The 25,666-nt window shown below is 34.8% G+C and overlaps 1 protein-coding gene across 7 annotated transcripts in view; it reads left to right on the top strand.

The window, feature by feature from the left end:
- The window catches only part of LOC145671795 (kazrin-like), a 312,194-nt gene extending 287,513 nt beyond the window's left edge, over positions 1-24,681 (top strand). For all 7 annotated transcript variants that reach the window (XM_081741014.1, XM_081741011.1, XM_081741017.1 and 4 more), the window contains one exon: positions 6,075-24,681. In XM_081741014.1, the coding sequence (XP_081597140.1) occupies positions 6,075-6,350 (276 nt within the window). In that variant the 3' untranslated portion in view covers positions 6,351-24,681. The remainder of the gene's footprint in view (positions 1-6,074) is intronic.
- Positions 24,682-25,666: the final 985 nt, after the last annotated feature.

The raw sequence follows: 25,666 nt of genomic DNA, 5'->3' as shown, positions 1-25,666 counted from the left end.
AAAATTTTTAAAATTTCCTTTGTTGAAGATTTGGCTCAGAATTTTTAAAATTTAGTTTGTTGATTTTTTTTTATTTGGCTCAAAATTTTTAAAATTTCCTTTGTTGAAGATTTGGCTCAGAATTTTTAAAATTTAGTTTGTTGATTTTTTTTATTTGGCTCAAAATTTTTAAAATTTCCTTAAAGATTTGGCTCAGAATTTTTAAAATTTTGTTTGTTGATTTTTTTTTATTTGGCTCAAATTTTTTAAAATTTCCTTTGTTGAAGATTTGGCTCAGAATTTTTAAAATTTAGTTTGTTGATTTTTTTTGTTTGGCTCAAAATTTTTAAAATTTCCTTAAAGATTTGGCTCAGAATTATCCTCTGAGTTTTTATGGATTTCATGTCCTCATAAACTTTTTTTTTTGTATGAATCGTAATATCAGAACTTGAGGAATATAATTTAGTAACGAAGCACTTCCTGCATCAATACTTTTTGTGACTATTGAATATTTTTTTTTAAAAGCAATAAAAATTATTTTATTCTTATATAAGGTATTAATGTTCTGTTTAAATTCTATTATTAACGGAGTAAAAAAATTTGAAATTACTTTTCAAATGTACACGAGTACGTACTCCGAAAAACATTTATTTCACGAAAACTATGAATTTCTTTCAAATTGTTGCTTTTGGCAGATACACAATTTTCCTTACGTTCAAAAATTTGGGAATTCTCTTGAATTCCACTCATTAAAAGCACAGTTAATTGCCTTATTATGTTGGTTCTGTATCGCTGTTCTTTGTGAATTAATGAGCTCTTTCGTGGCTAAGCGGTTAGCGCAAGCACCTTTGGCGTGGGAGACCCGGGTTCAATTCCCGGCAGGAGCTCATGTGTTTCGGATTCCACGTTAATCAGTAGGTCCCGTCTCATATAGCCTGCTGAATGGGACATTAAAATCAAAATCAAGTCTGTATGAATTAATTTCACGGTAGGAAAGATGTAAATTGAACGGTACCAGTCGGGAGAGGACGGTAGATATTTTAAATAAGCCACAGCTGATAGCGATAAGATCCTATGCAATTGTCATTCTTTCTTTCTAACTCAATGGTTTAACAAATGCGTTGATCTAGATGATTGACAAGAATATTGTGACAAGTACACATGTGCCAAATTCTGACGCTTTGTCTAAACTCATTTTGTTATATCGACTGCTTTCGTGTTTCGCCAAAATATATAGATGCTCCCTACAAGAGTCGCCGATAACACTAATATAATTGCAAAATTGATTGTGACATTCATAAGTTTCAGATCCTTTTCTTGTATTGTCTTACTAACGTTTCCACTTCTCAATATTTCTCGGGAAAAGATATTAGATCTAACGACGACGATTTCTAAAACAAAACACAAAAAATGAAAATTGTCTCTTATTTAATTCAATGACCGACAGTTTAATATCACGTTATCACACAAACAAATTATTACGATTAAGGAGAAAGCAAAGCAAAAAAAAAGCATGGCAGCCATCTTGTAATGTCTTCCGACACTATTATTATTTCAAAGAAACCACACACTGAATTAGACATTCAGCAGAATCGCAATCGGGCGGGTATCATCATCATCTACATAATTCAACGGCTATACTCCTGATTGCTTGCACCACATGATGAACTCACAAGGGAATATTGGAATTTATATTATGAAGTTATTTTCAAATTTTCTTATTTAGTCATTCAAACTGTTATGCATAAATAGCGGAAGTCTTACAGAATTGCTATGCCCGTCGTCTGTCGACAATTATAAGACCAAAAACGCTAAGAGATATCGAGAAGCTATTTCCTGGAATAGATTCAGCGCTCCCAGCTCCCCTATTTAAACCGGAAGTGGTAGAAATTAATTTCCTGTTTCAACGTTGATCGTCATACAACAAAAGCAGTAACAGATAACAAGAAGTCGTTTTTTGGAATCGTCACATCGTTTCAAGGAAACGTACCATCCTCCTCCACATCTCTCTACTAAAACCGGAAGTAGTAAAAATTTACTACTGCTTCCGGTTTCAATATTGATCCTCATAGAGCAAAACTAGCAAGAGATAGCGAGAAGCGGTCTTTCGGAATCGATTTAGCGTCTTAAGTAAAGCCACCATCTTAAATCGCATCCCTCTACTAAAACCAGAAGGGGTTGAAATTTACTGCTACTTTCGGTTTAAATATTTAATTTGAATAATTTGGAAGTCGATCGTAGTTTCAGAATGTGTGAAACGAAACTCACTTGTCTTAGAAACAACTTTATGTATTCCGTTATATTCGGCAACTTCTAAATACTGGAGTTTTTTCAAAGTTACACAAAATTAATTGAGTACTTCATAAAGTAATCTTTACAGAAACTTTGTTGATTGTCACTTATTATCTATGAAAAGTGATAGAAACAGCTTTATTTTCAGCCATAGAAATGATCCATACATGACGATAACCGTCTGAGTATGAGAAATAAAGTAGTGCTTCACAACAGCTAACTTACCTCGTGGCTCCGCATATTACATGTCTGTTAAGAATTCCAGTTACACGTATTATTTCTTGAGCGAGGTATATTCAGCAGATTAGTCGCACTGCATTTATTACTTTTGAAGACCAAAGTTCATAAGTTACTTTTGCATCGTCTTACGGTGGTGGCCCAGATACAAATATGTCGAAACTAGAAGGAGGGTTCCTGCTGGGTTAATGGCTAGTGCATATCTTGAGTACGTGTGGTTCCGGGGTTCAGTTCCCGGCGGGAGAGCACTAAAATTTGATCGCATTACGGTAGTTCGGATGCCACTTTAAGCTATACGTTCACGTCTCATATAGTCTTAATGTTGACACGGGAACACAGAACTTCAACACAGAAATGAACAATATCAAAGCTGTGACCATTTGCATCGAATGTATTACTACACATTTTAGACCAAAGCTAATTAGCGAAATTTACAGCCTATTTGAAAGAAATTCAGGGCAAAATTAGTCTTACTCCCCTTATAAGTAAAATCCTGGATTCGCCACTAGCACCTTATGTGTCTCCTTCGGTCTAGTTTTTCACATCTTACGGCTGCGTGTTGTTATCTTACCTATAGATAGAATATAAAAAGATTCAGCATTTACATTTTTGTTGGTGAGGGTTTTACTAAATAAAAAGAAAGTAAAATCTAGTTTCTCCTCATGCAAGTGATAATGTCTTCAAAGTGAAAGCATATCTTATCATTAAAAATAATAATAATAATAATAATAAACCCTGATGGACAGGATATAGTAGAACCAAACTTTGAAATCTTATGCTAAATACTATTTTATTTGCATGAGAACCTCTTCAGTTGCGTCCATAGATCTTGCCATAAGCGGAGTTAGAAATTGTCTGCTGGGGGAGGGGAGGGGGGAAAGACCTTTTGGTCGGTCTCGGACCTGTGGAATATTTCCTAGACGAGTGTCATTTTCGGCGTGTTTTGTTTCTCAGAACCGAAATTCCTATCAAAACAACCATACAGTCTCGCAAATTTTGACAAGTCTTGGTAGGTGGCGTTTTTATATTTCGTCAAAAACTTGGGGAGGCAATGCCCTCCCCCCCTCCATAGCTCCGCCCATGGATGTTGCATCAGCTCTTTGTAGTTTCTTGCATTCCTTAAAAAAACTTCTTTCAAACACTAGCAAATGAAATAAAGTGGTACAATCGTAGTTTTAAAACTTATCACACTATTTCAAATACACCATCACATGTTACCACGCACTTACTCACTTTGATGTAATGTATAAAAACATGCATAATTTGTATATTTCTGGAATGCTTATATGTACTTTAACACATACTTGTGCACAACAGTTGTGAAATATTTGAGTTTTACGTCCCACGGTTATGCCGGTTAGGCTAAAGGAGACGATGATGATGATAGATGAATGAAACGGTGGAATGAAGAAAGTGGGAGGAAACAGGAGAACCCCGACAAAACCCACGAGCACGGTGTTTGTCCACCACAAAATCCACACGGCGCTAGACAATGTTATGTTAAGACAATCTTCAATATATGTTTTACAATATAAAAATGTTTGGCGCCGCTTCTCCTCCCGTATTACATTAAAAATTGTGGAAAACAAATCTACTCATAACAGGCTAATCGTCAATCTTGGATCGGGCCATTTTGTATATATATTTTAAACTAATAACAATATTGAGTGATACAGCCGACTTCGCTGCATGAGCTGCAGTGAATAATTATTATATTCTTCGCAAGAGGATTCAAGACAAGACAAGACACTATAAATACGAATTTATATATAAGTTTGTGATGTGCAAAAGCGTAGTTCTTTGTCATTTTCGAGTCTAAAAGTAGTACAATTACGAGATTGATTGAACGAATACGTCATTTTTTCGCCTTTTCCGTAAAGAAAGAAAGAAAAAAGGATTGCAGAACACACCAATGTCTAAATATTTCGGAAGTTGATTATAGAAAACTATATTTAAATATTGTAACAAACTGGTCATTTTGTAAAATTAAATGCTTCATAACATTTCGTCTAATCTCGATGTGCTTCGTCTGGCGAGTAAAAAGCTAAATTTTTTAAAAATGGACAAAACAAGCATTATATATTAATGGACATTAAGACATTTTAATCTTCGTCTTCTACTCATCTGACGAAGTCCAATCACAAAATATTATGAAGTGTTTATTTCTTTATGACTTACCCAGTTAGGTAGTTTGATGTTCTAAATGTATTAAGATAAATGTTGTTCCCAATGTAGAACTTTTCTTGCTCTTACACCATTCTTCTGACAAATTGAAAGGTTCAAAGGAATAGAAGAGAAATCAGAACTAAAAATAGAAAGGAAAACCTGTATGAATCCCTACTATGTGTAGGTACTTTTACCAAAAAGAAAGAAAAATGTATTGTAGGTCTTCCTTTGAATTATAATTTTTAGTTCTTTGTTCTCCTTTACTCCTCCAAGAAAGACACGAATAATTCTACAGGGTGTACCGAAAAGTACCGCACCATAGGCAGAATCACAGGATGCTCAATGTACTCTGTCTCGAATTTCGCATATATTTGAAGGCGAAATCTCAAATAATTAAGCGCATACAGAATATAATCTGCGCCAGTTGTTCGCACACATTCTTCATTTTCTTTAAAATTTCTCCAGCAATCGTTCCATAGTGAAGCAGGATTACAAGTTGTTCGGAATAACGTCGACTGAACCCATTAGCTACATCTCAGTGTGAGTAACCTTCATGCCTGCACAGTAGTGTTATTTTCTCGTCCTAGAACAGCATCATTCACTAAAACGAAAGAACAATATATACAGGGCGTTACAAAAATTTGGCTTAATATTTTGGAAATAGATTCCTTACATCAAAATAACAAAAAAAAAAAAAAAAAAAAAAAAAAAGTTCATGTGAACCTGTGGTCCGAAATGCACAGTTTCGTAGTTATAGGATGCCGAAAACGTATAAAACATGAACTTTAAAGTTCCACTACTACAGGACAGATCGTAGTTGGGTCAAGATATCACTGAGGAACTAGTATGTGAACTATCCAAATATCCATCTTTCAGAACCTCCGGTACTTGCACAATCAGTTTTAGAGAAGCTGTTTGGGAGTACTCTCCATCTATCTCTCTAAAAATTGGTGTGCAAGTACTGGAGCATTCATAAACATAGATAGCATTCTTAAACATAGCATTCTTAAACATAGATAGCAGTTTCTCAATGATGTCCTGATCCGACTACGATAGGTCCCATAGTAGTGGAGCTATGAACTTCTAAAGTTCACTTGTTTTACATTTTCGACACCCTATAACTCCAAAACTATCCACTTTTGAGCACAGGTCCATATGAACTTTTTTTTCTTATTTTGGTGTGAGGAATCTGTTCTAAAAATATTGTGACACACATATGTAATTTCTTCTATAGTACAGTACTTCTCGGTCACCCTGTCCAATTGATTACGAAATATCGCCCATACACATTGAAATATAAATAAGTGTATTTTCTTTGAAATTTTAGATTAGATGTGTTGTTATATTGTATATGTCACTTCTAATGTTGAACCTTCTTTTTCTTGTTTCTGTACTTTCAGGGCTCTCTAAGTAGGGCGTTAGGCCTGAAGGTTAAACAGGATTTACATAAACAGGATACACACAAACAACAACAAAAACAACTCCAAGAACAACAGGAAAGTGCTTCCCCAGATACGGTTCCTTCACCCGCAGGTGACCTTAATGTGCTTTCAGAACAATCCGAGTCGTTACCCTCTCCCCCGGCTCTCCCTTGTAACTCGGTCTGTGTACAAAAACGTCATCGACGAGTTAAATCCATAGGTGACATTGAAACTATCACTGTTACGCCAGTTTGAGTTTAAAATTTAAAAGAAAATGACTATTAAAAGAAAGAAAAAAAAATACCACTGAACAAATTCTGAAAATTCAACAGCAGTTATGTATGTCGACCAAACAACATGTGATATACATATATATATTTCACGAAAGAATGGTTATGTTAACATTAAAGGGAAAAAGATAGATAGATATATATTTTTTGTCCACAAAAAGTGACAAAAAATAGAACTACAAAACAGTTGTACCTGTATGTGTTCAAGCGTGGATACGGAAAGTTTTCTTTTTTTGTATATTTACTACCTGAAACAAGTCAAAGCCTGAAGAGCTACAAATATACATACATCACCATGGTTTGTATTTTGTGATGGATTCGAATTGGAGTAATTTGTAACGTTTAAAAAGAAGGGGTCGGTATGCCGAAATTGTCAACTGTGATTTCAGTAGGCATATATATAAATGATGCATATTTCTTTCATTTTTATATATATATATAAGAATAATGATTATTATACATATATATATGTATATATATATTTTAGTCACAAATATGACGGTTTTAGAAGCATTTCTAGATACATGAGAATAGTGTCTTTCTTTCGACCCGGAAGAAGAAGAAAGAACTTCCTAATGAAATTTTGTTTTCGACAGCTACTTGCTTTTCCAACGCCTATCTGTTCCCGCAGGTGTATACTGTAATTATGTCAATTTTTAAATGAAATATGTTTCATTGAATTCATTGTTTTTCCTTGTTTTTACAGAAAGTGTACAAATAAATGTGTAAATGTTGATGAAAAAGGTATGTTTTTTGAACGGAACATGGATGTCCATGTGTGTGTGTGTATGTGTGTGTGTGGTACAATGATTTAATTTCTGTATAAGAAGAAGAAAACTGTAAAAGCAGTAAATTTTTGTTTTTCCGCTGCCTTTTGTATATTAAAAATATATGTTGTTAGTAAAATGAGTATATGGACCCATATATACGTGGGGTGACCAGATCCAATGATTATTATATTCACTTAATAATATGCAAAGTTACCTGAAATTTTTGGTTGCTTCTCATTAATTTATTCGAGGTGTATCCAGAAAGTAAATTTCCCACGCATCCCATAGCTAGGAAAAAACCGTATGTTGCACGAAGTGACTGCGTGCACGTGAAAGAGTAAGCTCCTAGCATGGCGCATGCTCCAGCGGAACTCCTCTAGTTCTCTCAGTAGCGTCGTGGCAGTGGTTGAAGACGGACGTTCCTATTCCAACTCCCGCCGCGTGCGAAGCAGTGATAAACGTTTTTGAATGCATAGGGCATAGAGCCGATTGAAAGCCATCGTCAGCTGTATCGTTGCAAAAATGTCAATGCTGACCCATACGCCTTGCTTTGTATTCTGGAGTCAGTTGCTTCGGCACCCACCTGCCATACAACTTCTACTTCTTGAACAACAGGCGCTCCATGACAGTGGTGTGCAATAAGGAGCGAGAAAACTGCGGGAACTGACTGCTGAGTTTCGTTATTGTGAAGCGACAATTCTGCATGATGCGTTCCCGAACAAGGCTCACAAGGTCGACTGTGATGACGGTTGGCCTTCCAATGCGCTCCTCCTCATGTACATTTTGGCATCCTGCTGCAAATTGTCTACACCAACAACGCATTATGTGCTTGCTCATGACGATCGGCCCATAGGCCTGGCACAGCTGACGATGGATTTCAGCTATGCCCTGTGCATTCAAAAACTTTATTACTGCTCGCACTTCACACGTGGCGGGAGCTGGAATAGGAACGTCCATCTTCAACCACTGCTACGACGCTACTGAGAGCACTAGGAAAATTCCACTTGCGCATGCGCCATACTAGGGCCTTACTCTCTTACGTGCACGCAGTTGCTTCACGCAACATGCAGTTTCCTAGCTATGGGATGTGTGGGGAAATTACTTTCTGGATGCGCTTCGTATGTGTATTGACATCTTTTTAATATCTTACAAACTGTATTTCTGCTTACGGCACCACTTTTAGTACATCTTTCATATCTGTAAGGGGAAAAAATAGCAGAAATTTTCATCACAAATTTCTGCTAGAAAAGAGAAAACTAAATGCCAAACAGATGCTAAGCAATCTGGTTGAGCAAACCAAATAAATTGTGAGCTGGTCACCCTATTTATCTCCAAACGTTACTCATACAATTTAATACTCATGAAATAATTTTAGTATTTCCTGGTTTATTTTAGTGTTTAACGTTCACTTGAAAAACTGTCATTCTGTTAAGTCAACAGAAAGAACTGTTAAACAGTTTTATGATCTATGATACGTACAGTAATTATTATAAGATTAATGAAATTCGATCAGGTGTTTCTGAGAGTGTATTGTTACTTCACTCATCCTTAATTTTAACATCTAATCACTTGAAGTTTGCTCGTCTTAACTTAATAACATATATTCGAATTACTGAAGCAGAAATTTTAATTTGAAGGATTTAGATTTCTGGGCTTTCGGCATCTATGCCCATTTAGCCCATCACGTTTTGAGGGATGACGTCCCTCGGCGAGCACACAATCCGGGGAAAGGTAAGGAAGAAACGATTGGAGAAGGAAGGAAGCGGCCTGGGACCTATAAATTAGATACCACCCCGGCATTTGCCTGGTGTGAATGAGGAAAACCCTGGAAAACCTCATTCACGGTAGCTGGCCTGAAAAAGCGTTTTATACTTTTTCGACCGAGTGACCCCACCGGGAATCGAACACGGGACCGTTCGCACCAATTTCAATTTGAAAGCAAAATAATATATTTAGAGCAAAAGAAATGTTTACAATAAGATACATTCGAAGTGAACAAGAATATCAAAAACAGTCTCGATATTAAAATCTTTTTATCTGCCGATAACTTTGAGCGATTAGATTTTTATACAATTTTCTGTAACTTAAAGCTGGATCGGATATAGAGCAGTACTACCATGAAGGCGCAGTACTGCGCCGGAAACCAAACTGATGGAAGGCTTTTTCTTATTTTTAATTATTTTCTGTTCAGATCGCTTCGGTAACGAATAGTCACAGTATATGAAAAGCAAGACATTTGATTTTTGCCAAATGGGGTTCATTTGCTGTCGTAGAGATGAAGAAAACAATGTTTTCTCTTATTTTGCAAGTTATCTTGTAAATATGAGGTCTAGGAGAAAGGATTTGCAAAATGTGATTTTCTTGTGTTAGCGTGTTTCACGTTGTTACACTGCACGCGACAACCAGAGCCACGTTGCTAATCCGAGATAGGTAATTTGGTTGGTTTGAAGTTTAGTGTCCTTTTTCAGCAGAAAGGCTATATGAAACGTGGACCTACAAATTAACGTGAGATCCGAACCACAATCTCTCACTGGAAATTAAAGTCAGTTCTTCCTAGGGTTGGCAACTGGTCGGTATTTCACCGGCCTGGCCCAAAATATTGCTGATATTTTGATTAAGGGCAGTGACCGGTACAAACTTGTTACCAGCTCCTTTATGATCGGTATTTTGAAATCGGTAATTCAGAAGTGTCTTTATAAATACAAGTTTCCGTTGTATTATACATTAAGCAACGTTTTAGAAATTTATAGCAGTTTTTTTTTTTTCATTCATTTAACATAAGAAATTTGATAACAATTAGATTTTATTGTGGAACTTTGTTTTCAACAATAGAAACAGAATGCGTAAATTTGTCATAATTGTCCGGCAATAAATTTAAATTGTCCATCGATTGTTGGTAAATAACTTATACGTATTTCGTTGTACAATATTTGTTGTATTGTTTCGTTTCACATTCCTAGCTGCTGCATATGAAAACTTTCCGTAAACATCCAACTTCCTTTCTTAGGACTTCTTAAAGCAATTTCCCACAGTTGAAGTATAAGTTTAAAGAGTAAATTTCATTTTATAAATCCAAAATTGTCACGTAAGGGTTAATATACTTTTGTTCATATGTTTCAATAATTTCAAAGAAGTGGCAGTTACTGGTAAATACAGTAAAATGCCCAATACCAATTTCAGCTTCTAATTTTTAGCACAATGTATCTATTAAGCTTATTAGCAAATGTACAAAGCATATGCAGAATTCAGGTGTTAATGCACATTTGTCCGCGATACTACATCTGTTTTCCATGGATGGGTCCGAATAACGATACTTCACACTTAGGCCAATATCATAGGGAATTTTGAGGGGGTACCGGTAATTTTATTTTCCAGAGTTGGCAATCCTAGTTCTTCCCCACCGAGGGACTCATTAAGTAATAATAATAATAATAATAATAATTTTATTGTCCTTGAACCAATTATGGCAATAGACAACGTCAAAATATACATCAAAATTACAATGTTAACTTTCACATTTAATTTGCGTAAAGTATTCATCTAATGAATAAAACGGTCTTTCTATTAGCCAATTGTATAATTTATGCTTAAACACATTCATGGGACTTGAAGATAATTCACTAGGCAACCCATTATACAATTTTATGCCTATTACATCATAGTTGTTCTTCGACTTATTGAGTCTCCTATATGGTACATCTATGAGTTTATTGTACCTTGTATTGTACGAATGCAAGTTGTATCTGCACTGTAATTCAGGTAGTCTGTTTTTCACGAACAAAATAGCTGTATATATATACAAATTTATCACAGTTAATATTCTCAAATTTCTAAATAAAGGTTTACAATGCGCTGTTTGATGTGAATTTGTCATAATTCTAATTACTTTTTTCTGTATTAATAAGATATCATTGATGCGTGAAGCATTTCCCCAAAAGAGTATACCGTATGAGACAATACTTTGAAAGAATGCAAAAAGAATGCAAAGTGACACAGAAGCTCAAGATACATGGAACCAGAGAACACCATTTCCTCTAAGATGAGTCATGTTTAAAATACAAATAATTTCTTTCAAGACAGCAGATCCTCAACTTGGATCAATGAGAGCTCATTTCTTTTTTACCTCAGTCGACAGCACGCTACTGTGTTTGAACGGGAGACGAAAAATATTCGAAAATTAGGATTGCGTAAGGATTACTCAGCATGTCAGCATTACTTTGGACTGTGACTAAGAATTTGTATTACTTCAAACATAGAAGGTTAGTAGGCACCCAGAAATAGACTTAAGCGAGCCGCAAATTACAAATGTTCAGTTCTTTTTAAGCTGATCAACAACAGAAATTTTCTCACATAGAATGAACTTTTGAACTCGATTATACCACTTTTTTTTTAAAACTTGAGTAGAATTGTTTCCTCAAAGAGAATGTTTTCAAAAGGGCAGACAAATAAAATTAAATTGGACTTTTTATAAATATTTATTTAGACATAATTTGACGCATTCACCTCTGGTGCATGGGGTCCTTGGTTCGATCCCAGTTCGCGCCAAGTGAACTTTGTGGACAAACACCATGAGCGTAGGTTTTCCCGGGGTTCTCTCGTTTCTACCATTTTATTCATTTCTCTCATCATCAGCGTCGCCTTTAGCCTAGCCGACATAATCATGGGACGTAAAACTTAAAAGATTTAATTTATTTTTATTTATTTATTTATTTATTTATTTGTACTAGATTGTTTCAGCAAATACCACCACCTTCATCGGTAGCTCAGGATAACCCGCGTTTGTTCTCAGAATGTCACTAGTTGTATGTGCCTAATTGAATAATAACGACGTTAAAACTCTTGATAATGCAAACCCCTTCTGCCCGAAAATGTTTTCTTCTGAATTTTTTTTTTTCTTCTTGCGACTATAAACACTTTGCACTAAATCTTTTAGACTGTATTTATTGCTTCTGATGTTGTTCTGGTAGGACTGAGAGAGATTGTTATGCAGCAACGCAATTAGACTAGTTGTTGCCCGGGGCAAAAACTCACTTTAGCGCTCCCCCTTCCACTGAGTAACCAAACCAAAACGCTCTCCGACTGCATCTGCTATTGGCATCGCACAGTAATTCTTCTATTTCATTTTTCTTCAAGTAGTAAAGCTTGATTTCAAAATTGCAGAACATAATTTAATTTTTAGTACAAGATAAAATACTAAACTAATTAGTATTTGATTGCCAAATAATATGAGAGTAGCATGCCTAATACATTCTTATAGTCTTATCATAATAACTGCAAATCCCAATGTTTTTTGGAATTATATCGTGATGTGCATATGTATAGAATGAATCAACAGTCTGTTAGAATAGAATATTTAATTATGACAAACAGTCTCGAGTATTATACTCGGACATTTTGCAAATCTCTTAATCAGTGTAACTTAAATGAAGATACAAAAAGCTGGAAGCTAACTTATGCTCTATGGATATGATCCTAAGGTTGGTGAGTCGTCGTTGTCCTGTTAAGTTTCTGAGATAATTTTTTACGATTTCTAGTTTGCTAAAACTGCTTTCCTTGCCTTATAGTGAAAATAAATATTTGCCCAGTTTCGCGCCCCCCTCAATTCGGCACCAGGGCACAAGCCTCGTTTGCCTCCCTCCCCCTCCTTAGTTACGTCCTGTTGTTATGGCCTGCTCGACCAATATTCGAAACCATTTGATCTTTCAAGAGTTAACGGCTGTCTTTCCACAGCTCAGCGATTACGTTAGAAGCACGAAAGCGCTCGTAGAAATAACTATAATTTCGTAAAATATTAAAATACAAGTTCTTATGTTGTTATACATTGGTTTAATTCTCTCAGAAACACTTGATAGGATCTTATATCATTTAAATATTTTCTTATCACAACTCTTGATATAAATATTGTGCTTTTATATAGATATATTGTGCCATACATATCTTGTTGCATGCGTTGACAATTAGTTGAAACTTGTATATACATATATATATATATTTTTCCCAATTGTATGGATACGCTATACTGTGAAACATAACATGATGTTTCAGCTGTAAATTAACATTATATGTTACCTCCAAGTTACAAGAACTGTACGATATTTCAGTATTATCAATCGAGTTTGTTTTTACAGTAAGCATTTTAAATATTGCTATACAGGTAGTTAAAACAAACGACTTCACTTTCTAAATATTTAATTAGATGTATGTATTCTATAAAGCAAAGCTTTGTTTGTATATTTTGATTGTTGTAATAGTTTCTTTGTCCCCGAAAGTCAAATAATGACCAACAATGATTTTAATTTGTAATATGTGTTTTTTTACGTATATACACTGCCATTTTAATAAGACACGTATGATACTATAGTGAAGGAAAAAGAATGCCTATACGCGTAATAAGTGATGAATTTACTTTTACAAAGTGTTGGAAATGTTATTTGATTACAGCAGTACTTTATTTATTCTGATACAATCAGCAAGAGAAATTTGGCCCATTTTGAAAGTGTTTTCGGATTAACTTTAGATTGTTGTAGACCTCTCATTCCATTTTTAACTGTTTGTTAAGTTTGAATGCGTTGATAGAGTCGTGGAAGCGTCTATGTGATCACAATAAGAGGATTACTACTCTAATACCGTTCGTACACGATCTAACAAAACTTGAGCAAAACCATTGAGTAAGATGTAACTAAATTAAAGTTTTGGCCAAGAAGTCTAGTATAATTTGTTTTAAGTACAGGTTTAGCATAAATGATACATTCGGTTTGAAAAAAAAAAAAAAGTATTACAAATACCCACATGTAAGATATATGAAAAGGACCACAAACTCACCATGTTTGTATTGTGGAGAGTTTGGCACTTCCTTATTGGCACATTCCAGTTCGTGACTACCTAAACGATGAACTTCCGCATCGCTGGATTGGGCGTATTGGTGAGAATGGCCTAGTTTTGTTCCCCTGGCCTCCCAGATCTCCTGATTTAACGCCCTGCGACTTCTTCCTGCGAGGAAATGTTAAGGACCTTGTTTACGTATCCTCACTACCGCAATCCTTAGTTTAGCTCAAAGAACGCATCAGTGCTACAGTGTAGACAATTGATAGGACTATGCTACAAAATGTATGGAATGAGCTCGAGTATCGTTTGGATGTGTGTAGTGTCACCAAAGAGGCACATATTGAACATTTGTAAAGGGTATATAAACTTGGTGAGTTTGTGGTTATTTTCATATATCTTTCATGTGTGTGCGTGTAATACTTTTGAAAATATAGCCTTTTAGAAACGAATGAATCATTTATACTAACCCTGTATTTTCATTAATCCCCTTCTAGCCATGAAGTATTAGCAGAAAACTGCAGCATAGTAAGATAAGGGCTTTATAGGATATATATATACAGTGGAACCTGGATAATTCGAACTTCTGTAATTCGAAAACTTCTTTATTTCGAATTTTTCTCTTGGTCCCTAGAATTTTATATACAAACAATGCTAAAAAAAAAAAAAAATCATGGTTAATTCGAATTATAATCTGGATAATTCGAAGTTTTTGCCGTGTAAATCTAAAAGGAGGTCAAGTCATCGGGTCGGATTTTCCAAGAAACGGATGAAGATACGTACTGTAGCAGGCTTTCCGATCAGTTCCAAGTGCGGCCGAGGCAGCGAAGCACATCACGCAACTCAGACGGTTTTTGGAAAGCAAAAATGAAGTAAGTGATGAACTATTCAGTTCCTTGAATTTGTTAGATTCGTTTGTAATGACCCAGAGACTAAATTCTAGGAAACAAGCGAGCTCATCCATGGCTAAGCCTTTGGCGCGGGAGACCCGGGTTCGATTCCCGGCGGGAGCTCATGTGGTTCGGATTCCACGTTAATCAGTAGGTCCACGTCTCATATAGCCTCGCTGCTGAAAGGGACGCTAAACTGAAATTCAACTCTAGGAAACAAGCAAAGATCTCAGCATTTTCTGAAAAATGTTGATTTTTTTGAGTTTCATGATAGTTATTTGTCTATTAATACAGTAATATTCTTTTCTGTTTTTATGATTTTTTCAATGTTCATGCACAATACAGTGCTAAGGTATGTACGTACGTATTACAGTACAGTATTTTACTTCATATTGTATTAACCTATGTTTTTTCTAGTTTTACAATGAGTGTATGATACTTAAAACACTTATTATTAGCTCCAATAATGGTCTTTATGTTAAAACCTGAAGTTTGATTGTTTATTTCAATCATTTACAAAAACTTTTCTAATTCGAATTTTTGTATAATTCGAATTTTTGTATAATTCGAATTTTTCTACTGGTCCCTTGAGGTTCGAATTATCCAGGTTCCACTGTATATATATATAGTCTGTTATATGATATTCAGTTTCCTTTCTAGACCATTGGAGAGGAAAAAAAAAAGTACGCAGGATCCAAAAGATGTAAAATCAGCAATTAAGTCTAAAAGACTTGATAAGTGTTACAATAAGAATTTTATTACTTTTTTTTCTTCTCAGAAACTAGGCAGATCTACGTATATTAATTATTTAGCTCGGCTTTCATGCAAGAATTACATAAAGCCGCATTCAGTCTCATTGATGGTGTGCCGTATCTTTCAAGATTGATTGAAAAATGAAATAAAATCATCAAGTTAAATCATTCCACTCTTATGCCCTTTAAGCTAAGAGAAACGGATGATTAATGAAAGCTATCACATATGAAATAATTGGTGGAATGAGAATGTGGGGGAAGCCCGAGAAAAGCCAAGGATATGATGATGTCCACTCGAACTTCATGGACAACTCACAACTCATTTGGCCTGGTATCGAATCAGATTTCTAGCATAAGAGGTAAGCAAAAAATGAAAAAATGAAATGAAATCTTTAAGTTTTACGTCCCACGATGATGCCGTTTAGGCTAAAGGAGACGGTGATGAGAGATAAGTGAAATGGTGGAATGAAGAAAGTGAGAGGAAACGGGAGAACCCCGAGAAAATCTACGATCACGGTGTTTGTCCACCACAAAGTCCACACGGCGCGAACTGGGTCGAACCAGGGACCCCAAGCACCGGAGGTGAACGCTCTACCACTGAGCCACCGCGCCCCCTAAGAGGTAAGCACTCTACCATTGAACACCGTAACACGCCCCCTCAAGACTATTTAAGAATTTTGATCAATTTTACGTGGCTCGTGTACGGATAGCATAATAGATACCAAGAGGCGAATTATCTGTTTCATCGAAATTTGGAAGTACAGTGAAATCTATATTAACGGAATCCTATGATATCATGCGGTATAAAACCAAAATAAATAGATAAAATAAAAGCAGGTTGATACTGCTGTTTCTCGAAAATTTTTCTTTTGATAGCACTCACAATGACAAATTGTTATTATTTATAAAATCCATTAATTGTTAGGAAACATAACTGAAAAAAAAAAATTAAGTCATTCTTAAGCATATGCGACCTTTGCTTCACAACTACTGAAGTATTTCAAAATGTGTTAGTACACGATAGTAGCTTTTCATTACACAGGTTACAGACACTTCCAAACTGTTAGGAAATAAAACGGTTAGAAGACTGTCAAACAGTGGCGTATTTACGATTTTGTTTCCGGGGGGAGGGGTTGCTAACTTTAGTCCCGGAAATGTGAAAATTCTGCAAGATATGTCTTTTACTTTAATATAGTAAATTAAAATTTCAGGGGGCTTAAGCCCAAAAGTCCTCTAAATACGCCATTGCTGTCAAATATTGGATTTTTTAGTAATACATACTTACCTCACAGTTCAATTCAAAGCGTATAATTTATTAACGTTTTCAAGCTTCAAGTCAGTAATTAACACATTTCAAAGTATATTGGTAAGTTGTGCGGTGATTTCCAAACATAAAAAAGTGGGGGACGAGACTGAAGAAATGCAGCATACGAGTGAAATTTTAAAATAGAATTCAATTATTTCTTTTTTTCTTCTTATAGATAAAATGAAACAAATGACATTCTCTACAAAGTATTAAATTACAGATATACCTATTCAACATACTATGGCACCGATTTTTGTAGAGCTTGGAGGGGGAAGGAAGGTTCAAGTATTAGTATTTCGTTGTTTAGATATCCAAGCAAATGCATCCAGATCCTGGAACCCAAGCAAACTTTGGGGATGCCGAGCCCCTTTCATCGCCACCCTCCAGGATCTGCGCCCGTGTCAACATACCTATTACATGATAGCATAACTAATTTAATAAATGCTATTGTTTTCTTCGAATCTTGGTAACTGTTCAAGTTTAAATTTTTGGATCAAAAGATCCAATATATTTCAAACAAAAATTTTCTTGTAGGCCTTATATCTGAACTACATATGATGTAGCCAAACCCAAACTATCACTTAACTCAGTATGATGTGCTTATTCCGTAAAAAATATAAGAACTCGATTTAGGAGCCGTTTACAAAATTTGTGGCCCCTGATCCAAAAACTAATTATTGGCTAAGATCGCAGTAATTTTGGGCTTGATTTTATTGAAGAAATAACAGTTCTTCTACATTTCGTTTCTCATTATGACATGAAAAGACAGTTAGTGTATTTTGAAAAAAAAAAAAGAAAAATCGATAGGGAAAAAAAAGAAAAGTGAGCATAATGGGTTTTCCAGTTCCAGCGAATTGTTGAGCTTTAAGAGCCTCACATACTAAAAATAATAGAAAATTTATCATTTTTCTTTTGCTTGTTTTCTATCAGTGAAAGAAGATAATGAAACAACTTACCAGAATCATAGATAATGTTATTCTATAACAGAAAATATGAACCGCAAGAATTTTTAGTGTTGCCATCCATTGAAATTACAGCGTTCCCCAAAATCTAAGGCAGCGACTAGATGAAGAACTCAACTGCATTTGATTACATATCGTGCTATGATATCCTGTGAACTATTTTTTAAATAACATTACTATTTAATTTTAATAACTGTATATTAAAACTATTTTGTTTATTACGATCTAAATACAACTATTATTTAAAAAGTTGGCAACTCTGTCACTCTTACATGACGCGGAATTCGACAATATGAAAAATGACTTTTTGTCTTATTTTGATATGAGGAATCTGTTTCGAAAATATTGTGCCACACTTTTATAACACCCTGTATATGAGAATTCACCGCACTCCTGTTTTATTATTAATGTTTATGTTAAAAACTTATTCTGTTACATGTAAGTTTCACTGTACTTAGCTTTAAATATGTACAGCAAAGAACTAGTGTACTGTAAACTATAAACGTTGCAATGCGAAAATGCAATAGAAAAGTCTCATTACATTAGAGAAGAGACTAACAAAAGGAATCTTAAGATAATATAATCATCTTATAAAATCTAAAATAATACGAAAATAAAATTACATGACGTAAAATTTATAGCGAAAGGTTTTCATTCATAATGTTACTAGTTATTGTAACCAATTCAGTTTTTTTTTTTTTTTTCTGCATGTAAAATCGATCCATATTATGGTCACGAAAAAATCAAACAAATTTTATTGAATCACTACTTCACATGTGTTGTTCTACAATATATAGCATTTAACGTGAAATAATGTATCGAGTTCAAATGCTTTCCATTATGAATTTTCATTATGAATATTATCAGCATCATACCCAGCAGACAATCTCCCAATCATCACATTCATTTTATCAAATCGGATCTCAAAACCAAAGTTAAAAAAAGAAAAACGAAATAATTAAATACTATATTTAATCGCTCAGAAGCTACATTAAGTTTCATTTTGATCTTTTACTAATTATTAACAGTTGGTAGGGGCGTAAATAAAAGCCCCGCAATGCAGGGGGGCCCAAATCGTGAAATGGGACGTAGAGGAGAGGCCCCCAAGCGTTTAGTTACGCTACTGGTTATTGGATATAAAATTCTCTCCATTTTTCAAAATTTAATAATATTAACCGATCACCATACGAGTAACGAAGCCCAGAACGTCTATGATGTGCGGGACACGTCATTTAAAGGATGATATGTGTAGGGTGCATTGAGTCTTTGTCAGGAAGTCTAGGGGAAAGATATCGTTCGATAGGGAAATCAAGTGAGAAAATAATACGACATGAACCGCTTGACAGAAGTGGTGTACAAGAGGCATCTACGAAATGGTCCACCATTTCTTCAATAAGAACTTGTGTAAAAGAAATTGAAATACGATAATTATTTACTGAACAGTCTCTTCTCGCATCTGAGACAGAGAGTAATTCAGAAATTGTTTACACGTTCTTATGCTGAGTTATTGAGATCGAGATCGAATGTGGCTCGCAAGTCCGGGAAGAAATACGTACACAATGTAAAAACGACAAGTGCTTTAGAAATGTGACTGTGAAGAAGAATAAGTAAAACTAACTGGGTCCAACGGAACTAACGGAAATTTCTGGGAATAGTAGTGGACAAAGGGAAAAAAAACTGGTTGCGTCATTAGCTAAGAAGGAACTGTACTCTAAGGCTGTGGTTTCCAATCTTTTTTTGACTGACGACCACAACATTGCGACACACTTATTTCATTTTTAATTAATAATAGTATAAGCATGTAAGTTACTCTTAAGTGATGACTCTGTATAGTACTGACATTGTTGCTGCCACTGAAAGTGCTGACTGGTAGAGTTTGAACTAACTATAAATTCTTTATTTTTAAATCCTAAAATTTTGCGACACACCCTATGGGGTTGCACGACACAACACACCATTGCTCTAAGAATCATGATACGATAGAAGGAAAAAGATTTAGGATTTAGATTTCTGGGTTTTCGGCATCTAAGGCCATTTAGCCCGTCACGATTTGAGGGATGACGTCCAACGGCGACCACACAATCCGGGGAAAGAGAAGGAAGAAAGGATTGGGGAAGGAAGGAAGCGGCCTAGGACCTATAAGTTAGGTACCACCCCAGCATTTGTCTGGTGTGAATTAGGAAAACCTCATTCAGGGTGGCTGTCCTGAAAAAGCGTGTTACACCGGGAATCGAACCCGGGACCGCTCGCACCGAAGGCGACAGCGTTAGCGACTACGCTACGCGGGGCCACAGAAGGAAAAAGAGTAAAAGAAAATATGCTATAATTGAACTGAAGACCGTGGTACATAGAAGCTTCTCAGTATGCCTCAATTAGCCTGCCAGTGAAGGCAGAATAATGTGATCTTGCTTTATTTTTTTTTAATTTTTTTAATAATGAAAAATTGATCTAATGTTACTGCTAATAATATTAAGAGTTGGAAATATTTCCGAGAGGTCTGCAGCAGAAAAAGATCTATTTTTAGGAGAGTAGCTAAATTAACAGATTTTACGTTGTGAAAAATAAAAAGTTCTGTAATTTTTCTAAGCATTAGAAATTTCTTGCAGTTGATACAGTCCTGAAATTATTACTAAAACCAGTGATCAAATTGGACTGATATGAAATAGTATGCATACCAATACGTAATTAAGACGCCAAAATTCATACCAGCTGTAAAAAAAAAATTAAAAAGCTTTACCCAGTGGTGTATCTTTGGGGAAGTCACATAGGTAATATATACTGCTACGAACTAACACAACTTTTCAAAGTTGTATGAAGTATTTTCCCGTTAGCTTCAAGATATAAAATTTAAATTTTTTACCGATGTCACTCCCTCATGAACTGCCACTGGCGCTACGATATCGAAGTATATGTAAGGCAGGTTTTATGCACAAGAGGAGAGCGGCAATAATTGATTTCTAATTCGATCATTCAGTAAATCTTAAGAACTATTGGAGTGCAATGTTCAGGATAGAATTAAAAAAAAAAAGTTTTGTGCAGCTTAAATCAACACTTGGATTATTTATGATAGAAAAAAAAGGAAAATTTCTTTTTCCTACTTACTATTAGCCAATGTATAGTCAGCGACAAAAGTTTTTTTTTTTTTTCCTTTTCATGAAAGTAGTGTCGTAAATAACATCAGAATAGAAGGGCAATTTGAGTACAGTTTTCAGGAAATTAAGAAGAATGTTAATTTTTTTGTACGTTCCCGCTATACCACCGTTATTCCCAAAATAAATTTTAACAAACGGAAATAACTTTTGTCGCTGGCTGTACATGTATCATACTTTTTTGATAAACTTATTATGAGTATTAAATGATTGGTAAATGTGTGAAGATATCAGCAAGAAATTGTGTGAAATCTCCTGTTTCATCAAAACATGCTCTAGGCTTTCCGGATATTTGTTATTTCTTAAAAAAAAGATAAGACCAAACAATTAACTTGACATTCATCTTTCAATAACTGTTCTGTATGTTTTACAAGCACGCTATTGTATACCTTCTTACTGTACCTTGATTACTTCATATATACTACCAAACTTTGTTACGATGATTTCATGGACTCAAAATATACTACACAGATGTTGGATAAGGTTTTAACTGGGTTTATCGGAACAAGAACATTCCAGGAAGTAACAAACAACTGCAGTTCTCTGAACATGATTTCCACATACTTGGGTTTCCAATAAACTTCAAATTCTTCAGAAATACTGGCAAAAGCTGTATTTTAAGCCTAATGTTACACATTAGATGGGAAGGCATGAATTATTTTAACTGCAAAAGCAAGAGTTTAAAATTAATTGTACTTTTTTTTAACATAACAAAGAAAACGGTAAATAAATATGGAAGCATCCGTCCGGTTGGTTATAATAGTGAATATATCTATATCAATCGTATGAAGGTATTTTTATTGTAATATTTGTTAAATTCGTGTAAAGACGTTTATAATTTGATTGCCCTACGATAGCATTGGTCAAACATGGCTCGAATAATGAAATAGCTTACTTCTTTTAATGAAGCATTGTAACAGTTACACGCAACAAAAATTTCAATCAACATTAGCCATGAAAAACCTCATTTTAGGGCTAACTATACAACTTATTTGTATTTCACGAAAAAAATCAATTCCTTGATTTATTTAGGGAGATTTTATTATTGAAATAACATTTTGCTGAACATTCTAACTTTAGATTATATCTCGTGTAGTATTTTTGTTATAACTTTCCATCATGATATCTACTGTTTCTTTGTACAACAGCATACGTATTAAAAAATTTAACATACTCCCTCATGACTAAGTGGTTAGCGTACGCGCCTTTGGCGTAGGAAACCTGGGTTCGATTCGCAACGGGAGCTCATGCGGTTCAGATCCCACATCTCATATAATCTGGCTGTTGAATGGAACGATAAACTAAAAATCAAATCAAATCAATTTAACACTAGCTCAGAGTTGATTCAGACCAGAAATTTTACATATAAAATACATAACTTTCGTTTTAGTACCGTATTTAAGATAACTCCTTACATAACATAATTATATATATATTTACATAGAATATCTTTAAAAAAAGATTCACACTAAAATTGATTCAGTGTGCTCTTTCAAAAAACGAATGATCAAAATCGGTGCACCTATGTCGAAATTACGCGTGAACATACTATTTCAAACAAAGAATTATCAAAATCGATGAATCTATGTCAAAGTTACGCGTTAATATACAACATTCAAATTGTAACCACTTAGTAACGAACTGCATATATTTTGCTTGGCTAAACTTTAGTTTTCTTCACAATATTAGCTGCATTTTTAAAAAATCTTAAAATCTAAACTAATGTGATCTTGTAGAAACCTCTGTGTTCCCCTAAAACGAGTCCCACAGACTGAGAAGAATGCGTTCCACTAATTTTTAAATCCATACTACTACTAATAATAATCAGTTTTCTTAGTAACGTAATGCTTGCATCATTTTAAGATCAAAACTGCTTTTCGCTGTAAAAAAATATGTCATCAAAATACTTTTTGGTAGAACTCACTTCTTGAAACCGTACATAGAACCGAAGGTCTTGGTTTTGTATCCAGGTATGAATCATTTGTGCTTTTGAAAATTCCATTGGCTGACCTGAAATAGCATAGACTTTCTGGCTGAAAGTATGAAATTGTTATACATTCTTAGTAGCAAGGAAAAGAGTATATTATGCATATCGTATATATGAAAAATAAAAAAGGCATAACTTTTGTACTCTACGGACGCGAAATAAACTAGTAGTGTCGCGTGTACAGCAGAAGTAGGCGAGGAATATTTTTCAAGTTGGTGAGTGAATTCACACCCTTATCGTTGAACTATTTCAACTCAGAGCAGTAGGAATGAAGGCTGAAAGAAAACGTATGCTATGTTATAAAATCGGATTTTTTTTATTTATTTATTTATTTTTTTTTTTGAGAGGGGAAGGAGGTAAATTCAACCTTATTATCCTTGAATGATTTCCACTTCCAAGTAACAGAGATAAACTACGAAGAAAATATTCCATACTTCAGCAAAATCGTGAAATATCGTGTTATATTAATTAAAAACTGTATAATTATTTTCATAAAAAATAATGAATGGAACAACCGTCATAATTCTCCATATAGAATAAAGATATTCGTTCTATATGGAGAAAGGAATAATTTTGCTTTTATACGAAGTACTCCGGAAAATAAGTGTACTAGAGTTTTGTAGATTTCAAAAAATTGATTTAAAACAAACTTTTACATGCTTACATCAGTACATATATGAACTATTTTTCCACGTAGTCGTCATCCCTCTCGATGCACTTAGTGAAACGAGTGATCAATTTTGATCACAAAAGTCGGCCGCCACCTCTTTTGTCCGATTTTTTTTTTTTTTTTTTTTTTTTTTTTATCTACACCTTCACTTCCTCAGCAGCTGAAATTTTTTTCCCCATCTATGTGCATCTTCAGGGAGGTGAACAGATGAGATCCTGAAGGTGCCAGGTCAGGAGAATGTGCGAATCAGTGAAAATCGACGGTCTCCCACTCCTTTACTCATCGTGCACATCATCACGACCGTTTTAAAAGTCACAACACTATTTAAACACACTCGTACGATTCGCAATTCCTTCGCCATAAACTGATTTGATCTCATTAAAAACTTCAGACGAATATTTTCCATTCACAACGAGACAACGGATAATGCTTCGAATCTCGCACTTAGAGGCAGATTTTATCGACATCTTTCACGGGAGACGTTACTGTGGTCATAGTTTTGGATGTATTGACGCGTGATTGGGCTCGCTGGAAAGGGTAGGAGCTAAGCTACACGGCAGTGTGACTAACATAGCAACAACAAATTCCCTCTTCCCGCGAGGGTCCTAGTACACTTATTTTGTGGACGTGCCTCGTAAATAAATAACATTAAGAAATAAGAAAATGTTTATAAAGTAGCTAAAACAAGTTACGAAAATAACGTATTATGTGTCCAAATTATTATTGCCACTTTAACTATCATCTCCCAAACAAATATTTTACTTTTTTTTAACTATCATCTCCCAAACAAATATTTTACTTTTTTTTATTTCTACATTAAATTTACGTATTGTTCAGAATCATAACTGTGGCTTGCAGCAATAGATATTTTGTTTTCGAACGCGGAGCCATCTTAAACTAATGTTAATCTCAGCGTTTAAAACTACTTTATTTTCTATTCGGTACAAGATTAATATGTGGAAACCGGACGGATGTGGAAGTATGATGTGCATGCATAAAGTATACCAATACCTATATTAAAAGACAGTAAACAAGAAGCTTTGGTGTAACTTAAAGAGTTTGGTTTGTTAATAGTTTTTGCTTTTAGAGCTTTCACTAATAATACGAAATATACAAGGTGTTTCGAAAGTTCCCTATCACTCCTTTTAAAATCCGTACGGATGTATTTGTATTGAACTTGGTGTAGGAAATATATAATAGGGCTAGGGCACACCTTTCCGATGATAGTTCATGGACGGCCGCCATCTTAAATTTCATTTTTTTATTTCAAACGATAGGTGGGTCATGTGATACATGACCTTAGGCTAGAACTTGTTCAGGTTGTGAAATCTGAAATCATATTTCATGTATCTTTATTCGGTGAGAAGTTATAGATAACGGCAATTGATGTTTACCTGTTACACAGGGTGACGTTATGAATGTCGCTGATTGAAATCGGCTGCTACTGCACGGACACTTCTCCCACTCTACAATTTGACGATCTGGATGCGTTCCTCAGTTGTTAACGGCATGGTTCACCACCTGTAAAAAGGGGAATAACTTCTCACCAAATAAAGATACATTAAATATGTTTTCAGTTTTGACATCCTGAGCAAATTCTAGCCTAAAGTCATGTATCACATGACTCACCTATAGTTTGAAACAGAACATTGAAATTCAAAATGGCGGCCGTCCGGGAACCATCATCCAAAAGATGTGCCCCTAGCCCTATTGTATATTTCCTACATCAAGTTCAATATAAATACATCCGTACGGATTTTAAAAGGGGTGGTGACTTTTGAGACATCCTGTATATACCTAGCTATATATTTGTACAAATAATTGTACACAGACCTATTTTCTAATAATATATGGCCATCTTACATGCTTTAAGCAGATTTGGTCCTCGCCAATATTGAGCCTAATAATAGTGCAGGTAATAAAGAAGAACTACAGCTTGATATGGTTTAATTCTTTCCTAACACAGCTCAGGG

The sequence above is a fragment of the Thermobia domestica genome, chromosome 15 (assembly GCF_964235325.1).
Source record: "Thermobia domestica chromosome 15, izTheDome1.hap1.1, whole genome shotgun sequence".
Lineage (NCBI taxonomy): Eukaryota > Metazoa > Arthropoda > Insecta > Zygentoma > Lepismatidae > Thermobia > Thermobia domestica.
Note: the sequence above shows the minus strand (reverse complement) of the source record. Positions and strands in the feature narration are given on the sequence as shown.